The 11,472-nt window shown below is 37.0% G+C and overlaps 1 protein-coding gene across 1 annotated transcript in view; it reads right to left on the reverse strand.

Annotated features, from left to right (window-relative positions):
• Positions 1 to 11,472, reverse strand: part of LOC118001782 (mitochondrial dimethyladenosine transferase 1-like) — a 67,207-nt gene that overhangs the window by 20,775 nt on the left and 34,960 nt on the right. Inside the window, exon 5 of the mRNA XM_034991928.1 lies at positions 10,031 to 10,150. Within this exon, the coding sequence (XP_034847819.1) occupies positions 10,031 to 10,150 (120 nt within the window). The remainder of the gene's footprint in view (positions 1 to 10,030; positions 10,151 to 11,472) is intronic.

Raw genomic sequence — 11,472 nt, forward strand, 5'->3', positions numbered from 1 at the left:
GTACAAGGTGATGCAGGGCACAAGGCTACATAGTACATATTACTGAATCTAAGTCTTGGTTTGCTCAAGTGAAAATGAGGATAAAAAACAGCACCTACTCAGGGAGCTGTGAAGATTCAATGAGATGATGTGCACACAGCATGTGCGGGGGGAGCATGCAACGGACGCTGCCCAGTGGTTCCTGGTCTAACCCGGCTGTTTCCAACTGGGGGTGGGTTGAGCCTGCAGAGGACACGTGGCAGCGCCTGGAGACATTTCTGGTTGTCACAACTGGGGTAGTGGTACTGGAATATAGTGGGCGGAGGCCAGAAATGCTGTTAAATATCCTACAATGCACAAGACAGCCCAGGCAACAAAGAATTTTCTGGTCGAAAATGTCAATTGTGATAAGGTTGAGAAGCTCTGGTCTAATGTATTTGAATATAAACTTTTTTTTTTTTTTAAATAAAAAGTTACCAAAATAAAACCAAAAGAAGGAAACACCAGAAAGCCCCAGAATATCATGCTTATTTTACCTAGGGAGCAGATATATGTGTATATTAAGTATACGTATATATATATACATATATGACTGAAGAAATCAGCTAGTAGTTTGGGCAAAAATGTAGAAACAGGTTAAGTCAGGAGAACTGGGTACAGGAATGGATAGATTTAAGAGAAACGTAAGTGATGTCAGAAGGTGGTAACTAGTGACTTGTTGTGCAAGTAAAGGTGAAGGGGGTGCCCTCATATCCCCCTCCTCCTTCGCCCCCTCCCCCCCCCGGTGATACCTGCCCGACATGGGCAGGTGAGGTGGTCATTAGCACACTGCATACATACGGGCAGGAGCAGCCTGGAGTATGTAGATAGAGGTTCAATTCTGGAGTCAGTGTTTTCTCATCACATTCCTTTTATTACCATATTTTTAGCTACATGGCTTTAGCATAAATTAATTTTATTGACTTTGGAGGATTTGTATCCTAGCCTACAATCTTACAGAACCTGTTGCATATCTCTTCATTACCTCCAATAAGTTTTTTATTCACTTCATTGCACTTTATATATACATAAAAGTGTCACCAGCAAAAATGTAATTTTGTTCCTTCCTTGGACTTATAGTATTTATTTTATTCTTGAGTAGTTATTAAAACATAACTAGTATTAAGATAAATTGTAACAGTAAATATCCTGTTTCTATTCAAAACTTGATTTTTAAGAAAGACTGGTAATTTTCTACTTATAAAATCGGTTTTAGTTTATACATTTATTTTTATTTTAGACTCGCCCACTTTCAAAAAGAATTTGAGGCTACTTACAATACAATTGCTGGCATAGTAAATACAAAGAAAACAATAAAGGTGAAAGACTAAAGTTATAAAGAAGAGAGAAAAAGTGCTATTAAATAATCCTTGTTGAAGGCTACTAAAGGAATTAAACATGAAACTTAGTCTAGAACTTCTAAGCAACCAAAGCACAGAAGGCCACACAAGAAATCTGACAGCTCTGTCTATGGGTAGGAGCCCACCGAGGCCGCCCTAGTGCTTTCCCCAAGCTCCCCCGGGCTGTGCAGCCATCCCCCAGCTGCTGTGAGTGCACGGTGCTAACGGCTCACAGATCTAGAATTGCCTCCCTTGGTAGGTTAGGGCACCACCGCTCCTAGGAGGTGGCCAGAGCCAAAGACTGGCCACACAGGTGTACAACAGGCTGCTCCCTTGACTGACTCTGTGGGACAATTTGTGCCCCAGAGCTCATTCTCCCCACCACCCTTTGACCCGGTGGAATCAGGCTGAAGCTAGTCTCCAGGCAGAACAATATCCCTGCTTAGCTTTTCCCCCCTTGCTTTATCCTGCTTCCTACACCACTCTTCTGAGAGCACTCAATACACCACTTTCACAAAAATTCTTAACTCAATCTCTGATTCCACAAAACCAGACCTAACACAGAAGAATATTAGTTAAGCAGAAGAATGTTAAGTCTTCTGCCCTTATGTCCAAAGGATTCGCAAATACAGCATAACATACAACAGAAATAACCTCAATATCAGATTTTGAAAAACACAAAGGCATGAAAATGGCCTTCTTATGTGAATCCACCCATTTTACTAAGATCAAGATTATTGCACATAGAAGTCAAGGCCTCGATAGCTGTCAGTCAGCAAGGATAGCTGAAAGCTTCTGAAATGTGATCCTTAAAGGTCAGGCATGGATGCCTCAAGTCCTGACCTTTTCTTTATAATGTGATGGGTGTATCACCATTAATTCATCTAAAATTGTATTGACAGTATGCTTTAAATCTGTACCAGGTTTAGGGATAACTTGCTCCATATGCAGTACTCCTAATACCCAAAATTAGATATAAACTATATGAAGCTCTTAAAAATTAAAATCCATCCATACAACTATATCAGAATATACCAACTTAGTCCATAAATATTTGCTTATAATCATAACAGCTACCTTCCACTAACTGCCTCCAAATGCTAGATACTCATATTACTTCACATTGATTATCTCTTTCTCAAAGCAATCCTTCTAGGGTGATATGATTGCCCCAATTCGAGATTTATTAAAGTTCAACCTATTAACCTGACCAAGTTCTCATAACTAGGAACATTCGAATTCCAGTAAGTCTAGCTTCCTTTAAAATATTTCCAGTTCTTCCACTAGAGTATGCTGCTCCTATCAGGCTAATCAAAAGAGCCTGTTGCAATTCTCCCTTTATAGTGACTTACCTACTATGTCCAAGTACAGTTTAGTGGTTAGACCTAAAGACTATCCATTCTGTTGGAAATATGTTAAAGATTTATTTTGAGAGAGAAAGGGAGCACGCAGTAGTGAGTGGCAGAGGGAGAGTAAGAGAGAGTCCCAAGCAGACTATGCAGAGCATGGAGCCTGACTCAGGGCTCAATCTCACAATCCTGAGATAATGACCCTGAGATCACATGCTGAGCCAAAACCAAGAGGCAGATGCTTAACCGACTGCGCCACCCAGGCACCCCTGTTGGAAGTATGTTATGAGCCCCATGACCACAATTTTAAAAGAAAAAAATGATTTTGAGGTTCTACCTAATAGCTTAGTAGTTCTCAAACTTGAGTAATGTGAACATCAGCTTAAAAATTTACTGTAGAACCCCAGAAATATGTGGATTAAAAGGGGTCTAGAGATGTCAGCTTGAAACAAGTTTTATTTGCTCATGGGAGCATTTTTAGTCATGAATTCACACTGCGAAAGAAATATTTTGGTCTTGTCACTGGAAAAATAATTTAACTCAAAAGTGAAATGGAAATACAAAATTTTAAAACTCTAACTTAAACTCTATATACTACAAACTCTAGGAGATTAGGGCACACTTGAGTAAGCCAATTATGACTCTAAGAGGCTGCATTTTGGGGTTCAAATTTTGGGGTTCAAATTTTGGGGAGAGTACTAGAGAAGTTAATGAGAGTAACGAGTTTGGCAAGAATTTAGGTCAACTAGCCAGGACAGGATTGTTACAGTTCCACGAAGTAAAAGTTCTGCCATTAAAGCTTGATTACAAGTTAGTCTAAAGACCAATAAGCAGAGGAGATTACAAATTCTCACAGGAAAGATCCTAAGTGGTTATAAATAAGTTCTTCTTGAAATACTACAGAAGAAGTGCTCATATCTAGTTCTCAGGATGGGTTGAGTGTGAGTACTGAATTTAGTAAGTTTCTTTGAACATCTATAGAGAATTAACCTCCCTCTCTCAATTCCCCAATGAACCTGCCTGTACCTCTATTTTAGCACTTAGCATATTTTACTTGTATTGTGGTTATTTGTGTTTATGACTTTCTCTTCTTGTGTTTAGAAAGCTTTAGCCAAAGGGAAAGTTTTGTACTGTTATTTTATCTTCTCTATAAAATTCTTCCCCTTTCTTACTTAACAAAATTTTAAAAAATTTGCTCAATACAACTATCAGTCAAATATTTTCTGGAAACTCAGAGTATTCCTGATCTGCTCTAATATGGTAAAACTACTTCAGAGCAGCAAGGAATTCTTTTAGAACCAAAATTTAATCATTTGATTTACTGTTTTGCTTTATCATAATACATTCTCTCTGCTCCTTGGTAACTGCTTTCCTAGATTACAAATAAATTCCCTGCATGTAATATTTACAACATGATGAAAAGCATGTAAAGAAAATTGCTTGAATATGTTTAATTTGCCAAAAAGCAAACATCCCTCAGTAAAGTGAACCAAAAATACAGCTAGTTTTTTTTTCCAAATAGTGTTTTCATGAGGCCTTAATCCTAGAGGATAGAACATTTAATCAACTAACTACATGTGTATCTTACCCCAAAATCAAAGATAAGGTTGGTAACAACTTCTACACACCACCAAATGCCCTCAACTAGGTAACGAAAACAAAGAGAAACTTTCCACTAAAAATATTCTAAAATCCACCTTAAGAATAAAGACTCTGGATTATGGTTAATAACCCCAACTTATATAAAAGCCTAAAAGTAAAGATCTTGGTTTCTGATATATTTGGGTCTGACATTATTCAAAATATTATATACACACATATGTGCATTACAAGAAGAAAGAAAGCTGATATGGTCAATTGGTTTTCTTCATTACAATGGCCACCTGTTCTAGGACAGAAAATACCTGAAAGCACAAATATGTTAAGTCTGATGATGGCCTATAAGACACCTCTAGTCATTAAATTCAATCTAGGATCTAATAGGGTCTCTTATTTTAGAAGAAGTCATTTATAATGTCTGAAACCTTGAGATGCTGGATGGAGGTGGTACTGAGAAGGAGTGCTCTGAGCCTGACTCAGAAAAAGCTGAAAACTGTTATATAAGTGGAAGATGGACTGAATTCCTATAGTCACCCAAAAGCTCAGCTAATTGTGGCGGACAACATGGCAGAGAAAGTAGAAGGTGGTAGCAGAGAATATGGAGACTTCCCAGGCCATGCTTTAAGATGTACAAGTAGGTCTAACACTATTGTTAGGGACCCCATTCTAAATATATAATCTGTATCTATCTAAATCTAAAACCCACATTATATAATTTTTTTATGCTATCTCCTTTCCTTAATAAATCTCAAATGACATAAGGGAAACTTACAAGACTCTATTCTGGAGAGTTTCAGCAAACAAGGAGACATCTGTTCCTCACCAGCTATAAACTCCCTGAAGGCAGACTCCATGTTGGAATGGGCCCTCCCAGTCCCGCTCTGGCCTAAGCCCATGCCTTTACATGCAGTAGCTGCTCAATACACATTTGACAAAATAATAGATGAATTCTTAGAATATATGTCCTATAGTGACTCATCCAGTAGTAGTTTTGCTAAAATAGACACCACTATACTGATTTTTATTTTTGGCAGAGAAACTTTGTAATTAACACTCTTCTGTAATTAGCATATAATAGTAACAGCCTAGTTTAATATCCAACTATTTTACACAGATGATTAATCACAAGTAACACTGCCAAAATAGGGTCTTTCAAAAAAGTGGAAAAAGGACTGGAAGAAGATGGTGGAGTAAGAGGATCCTGAGCTCACCTCATCCCATGGACACACCAAGATAACAGCTATATCTGTGCTAAAAATGACCTGAAGACAGGGAGAACAGACCTTCCAATGAATCACAGAGAGGATGCAACACTGGAAAGGGGAGGAAGATCAGAGATACAGTTGGGAACCAAACCCCCAGTGAGACTAATCACAACAAAAGGGACAACACAAGCACAGAGAAGCGAGAGCATAGGACCCAACACGAGGCACCCCAGGCACTGGGAAGACAAGTATCCATTAAAACTGGCTTTGAAAACCAGTGAGGCTTAACTTAGGGTGCTTTAAAAATCAGGGGATTAACTCCAGGACAGCAAGAGGGCATAGGAAACTGAGTCCCCACCTTCAAAAAGCCAGCATAATAAATAACTCCATTCAAGACACAGCACAAAACCAGCAGTTTGAAAAGTGACTATGGTATACATGAAGGAGATTTACTTACTAATCTCAAAATGTGCACTAGTGGGGCAAGGATCTTTTTTTTTTTTTTTTAAGATTTTATTTATTTATTTGAGAGAGAGAGAGAGAGAGAGAATGAGAGAGAGAGAGCACATGAGAGGGGGGAGGGTCAGAGGGAGAAGCAGACTCCCTACTGAGCAGGGAGCCCGATGTGGGACTCGATCCTGGGACTCCAGGATCATGACCTGAGCTGAAGGTAGTCGCCCAACCAGCTGAGCCACCCAGGCACCCTTGGGGCAAGGATCTTTAAAAAAATCTCTCCGAGAACAAAAGTGCTGGCAGACAACATTTCCTCTCTTTCTCAGCCTAGATAGCTGGACATTTGTGGGAACGAGACAAACACTCTCCACCTGTCTAGCTAGCACTGCATGCCCCTTCCCCATGTTCACCTGGTGGACCAGCCCCAACTAACCTGCCTACGTTGGGCACACCTATTAACCTGACAAAGTTCTCATAACTAGGAACATTCAAATTCCAGTAAGAGTGAAATCATATTGAGCATCTTTCTCGACCACAACGGTATAAAACTAGAAATCAATTACAGCAAAATATGTAGAAAGAACACAAATATATGGAGGCTAAACAACATGCTACTAAACAATGAATGAGTCAACCAAGAAATCAAAGAGAGAAAAAATACATAAAACAAATGAAAATGAAAACATATCAGTTCAAATCTTCGGGATGCAGCAAAAGCAGTACTAAGAGTGGTTTATAGCAACACAGACCTACTTTAAGAAATGAGAAAAATCTCAAAAAAACCCAAACTAACCATACACCTAAAACAGAAAAAGCAGAAATAAAGCCTAAAGCTAGCAGAAGGAAGGAAATAATAAAGATTAGAGCAGAAATAAATAAAATAGAGGCTAAAAAAAAAAAATAGAGATCAACAAAAACAAGAGCTGATTCTTTGAAAAGATAAAATTGATAAACCTTTAGCCAGATTCATCAAAAAAAAAAAAAAAAAGGACTCAAAATCAGAAATGGAGGAGAAAAAATAATACCACAGAAATACAAAGGACTACAAGAGAATATTACGAAAAATTATATGCCAACAAATTGGACAACTTAGAAGAAATGGATGAATTCCTAGAGAACATATAATCTTCCAAAACTGAATCAGGAAGAAATAGAAAATTTGGACAGACTGATTATTAATAACACAACTGAATCAGTAATCAAAAAACTCAACGATGAACAGAGGTCCAAGACCAGATGGCTCTACAAGTAAACTCTACCAAACATTTCAAGAGTTAATAGTTAGTCTTCTTAAACCATTCCAAAAAATAGAAGAGTAATGAAAACTTCCAAATTCATTCTACAAGGCCAACATTACCCTGATACCAAAACCAGTCAAAGACACTACAAAAAAAGAAAACTACAGGCTAATATCTCTGATGAACAAAGATGCAAAAATCCTCACAAAGTATTAGCAAACCAAATTCAACAATTTGGTAGGACTACCTCAATCAGGTAGGACTGATCCAGAAATGGCAAGGGTAGTTCAATATTTGCAAGTCAGTCAGTACGATATATCACATTAATAAGACAAAGGATAAAACCATATGATCATCTCAATAAATGCAGAAAAAGCATTTGACAAAATACATCCATTCATGAGAACTCTCAACAAAGTGGGTTTAGAGAGAACACACCTCAACATAATAAAGGCCATTTATGAAAAACTTACAGCTAACATCATTGTTAATGGTGAAAAACAGCTTTTCCTCTAATTTCCAGAACAACACAAGGATGTTCACTCTCATCACTTTTATTCAACATAGTACTGGAAGTCCTAGATGCAACAATCAGACAAGAAAAAGAAAAAAAAGGCATCCAAATTGGCATGGAAGAAGTAAAACTGTCACTATTTGCAAATGACATGATATTATATACAGAAAAACCTAAAGACTCCACCAAAAAGTATTAGAACTGACAAATGAATTCAGTAAAGTAGCAGGATACAAAATTAATATATAGAAATCTATCGCATTTCTATACAAAAACACAGTAGCAGAAAGAAATTAAGAAACCAATACCATTTACAATTGCACCGAAGAGAATAACATACCTAGGAATAGATTTAACAAGGAGGTGACCACCTGTAGTCTGAAAACTATGAAACACTGATGAAAGAAATTGAAGAGGACACAAACAAATAGAAAGAGTATGCTCACAAATTGGAAGAACCAACATTGTTAAAAGGTCCATACTACTCAAAGCAATCTATAGATTCAATGCAATCCCTACCAAAATACCAGCATTATTTCATAGAGCTAGAATAAATAATACTAAAATTTGTATGGAACCACAAAAGACCCCAGTAGCCAAAGCAATCTTGAGAAAGAAGAATAAAGCTGGAAGTATCACAATCCCCGATTTCATGGTATACTACAAAGCTACAACAATCAAAACCGTATTGTACTGGCACAAAAACAGACACGTAGGTCAAGAAAACAGAACAGAGAATCCAGAAATAAACCCACCATTATACATTCAATTAATCTTTGACAAAGGAGGCAAGAACATACAATGGGGAAAAGACAGTCTCTTCCATAAATGGTGCTGGAAAAACCAGACAGCTACATGCAAAAGAATTAAACTCAAAACTTCACTACACTGTACACAAAAATAAACTTAAAATGGATTAAAGACCTAAATGTGAGACCAAAACCATTTTCCCTAGAAGGTAACATAGGCAAGTAATTTCTTTGACATTGCCATAGCAACATTTTTCTGGGTGGGTATGTCTCCAGAGGCAAAGGGAAACAAAAGCAAAAATAAACTATTAGGACTACACCAAAATAAAAGCTCTTGCACAGCAAAGGAAACCATCAATAAAACAAAAAGGCAACCTACTGAAATGACTAGAATCAAAAAGACATGAAATAACAAATGTCGGTGAGGATGTGGAAAATAAGGAACCCTTGTGCACTATTGGTGGAAATGTAAATTGACCAACCACTGTGGAAAACAGTTTGGACGTTTCTCAAAAAATTAAAAATAGAAATACAGTATGATCCAGTAATCCCACTACTGGGTATTTACCCAAAAAACCACAAAAACACTAATTTGGAAAGACATATGCACCCCTATTTATAGCAGCATTATTTACAACAGTCAAGATATGGAAGCAATCCAAGTGTCCATTTATAGATGAGTGGATAAAGAAGATGTGGTATGTATGTATAAGACACACACACACACACACAATTACTCAGCCATAAAAAAGAATGAGATCGTGCCTTCTGTGATAACATGGATGGACCTAGAGTGTATATGCTAAGTGAAATATGTCAAACACAGGAAGGCAAACACCATGATTTCAATTATATATGGAATCTAAAAAACAAAACAAATAAACCTAAAACCAGACTTAACTAGAGAACAAACTGGTGGTTGCCAGAGGGAAAGTGGGTGGGAAGATGGGTAAAAAAATAAGATTAAGAGGTACAAACTTCTAGTTATAAAATAAGTCATGAAGATGAAAACTACAGCATAGGGAATATACTCAATAATACTGTAAAAATATTGTACGATGACATATGGTGACTACACTTATTGTGTGAGCAGTGAGTAATGAATAAAATTGCTGAATCAATATGCTGCACACCTGAAACTAATAAAACACTGGATGTTAAATTGTACTTCAATTAAAAAAAAGGTGGAAAAAAATTCACAATAAAAAATGTTTGATGTAACTTGATTTAGAGGTCTATTCAGAAATCACAAAACAAATACTGATTTCTTTTTTTGAGGATTAGGTGACCATATAATTTATCTTCTATACTGGAAAACTTTGAAGAGTACAAGGTGATGATGATAATACCACCACCACCAGGGCAACATGAATAAACCTAGACATTTGGTCACTATAAAGAGGAGAAAACTTAGGACAAGAACTATTCACACATTGTGATTTTTCTTACTCTGGAGAGAGAAAGAAAAAGTACATTTTGCATATAAATGAAAATCAAATTCTAGAGACAATTTCCTACGGCACATCCTCAGATGAACAAAGATTTACAAACAAACAGAAACTTACCTCTGGTTTAGGGACAAAAGCCTGACCTGGAATTGTCAAGATGTGTTGAACATTGCAGAGGTACTGGGCCATAACAGAAAGGCGACTTCGCTGTTTGCTTCCTGTATTGGCTGTCAGTCTCTATGAAAGGACAAAAAGAAATTTTAGCAAATAATTAATCCAGTCTGATCAGATGGAATGCAGTCAATATTCTATTACCTATGGACACTAGGTGGAGTTTTGTGATAAATTTTAAAAGCACAGGCTATCTGACACATGATACACAGGCAGCACAGGGAACGTTTTCCTCCAATATCAATTGAAGTACACCTACGAAGTGTGAATTATATCCTATATAATGCACTTAGAAACCAAATAAGAAAACTTCCCTACCACTGGATGTTAGGGATTTTCAAACCCCTGTTATATTCTGTAGAAGAAGGTCCTATATGAAACAAGTAATCAATATATATTTGATGAGTGAAGAAATTAGCAAGCACAATTAAGAACTAAAGATGCTTATTTCATTTTATGAATTACCAAAAATCTATGAAGGAACATTTTCAATGGTGCACTTTTCTTTAAGTGTAATAAAACCTTGAATATTCAGAACTCTTGGAGAACTGTTTTGGGAGAACTGATTTTTGCAAAAACCAGGAATTCATTCTTTTAAGAACCCAAACACTTTAATTTTAAAATTAGGTATATCTAAATTAACTCATAAACGCAATGCAATTTCAACCAAAATCTCAAAAGAATTTTTTTAAAGACCTTTAAATTAAATTCCATAAAATTTTATACGGAAGAGCCAAGGGCCAGGAACAGACAGGAAGCGCCTGAAGAACATCAATAACATGAGGAGGGCTGGGGCAGACTCACTATAGCAGATATCAAAATTAAGGCAGTATGGTATTGCCACAGGCATAGACAAACACACCAACGGAACAAAGGTCTTAGAAACAGGCCCAAGCGCATGTGGATATTTGCTATATGACCGATGTGATGTAACAACCACCAACAGGAAAAGGATGGACCACTCAATAAGAGATATTGGTGTAAGTAGGTATATCTAAAGCAGGAAGAACTCCCTATCTCGTACCATAACCAAAAATAAATTCCAAGCGATTTAACAGTAAGTAAAAAGCAAAACTTTAAAATTTTTTATAAGTATTTATAAGTCAATCAGAGAAAGACATGTATCATATGATCTCACTGATATGAGGAATTCTTAATCTCAGGAAACAAACTGAGGGTTGCTGGAGTGGTGGGGGGTGGGAGGGCTGGGGTGGCTGGGTGATAGACATTGGGGAGGATATGTGCTATGGTGAGCGCTGTTAATTGTGTAAGACTGATGAATCACAGACCTGTACCTCTGAAACAAATACATTATATGTTAAAAAAAAAAAAAGAAGAAGATAGTAGGAAGGGAAAAATGAAGAGGGGGAAATCGGAGGGGGGGGGGG

The sequence above is a fragment of the Mirounga leonina genome, unplaced genomic scaffold, assembly GCF_011800145.1.
Source record: "Mirounga leonina isolate KUSES-001 unplaced genomic scaffold, KU_Mleo_1.0 Mir_54, whole genome shotgun sequence".
NCBI classification, from domain to species: domain Eukaryota; kingdom Metazoa; phylum Chordata; class Mammalia; order Carnivora; family Phocidae; genus Mirounga; species Mirounga leonina.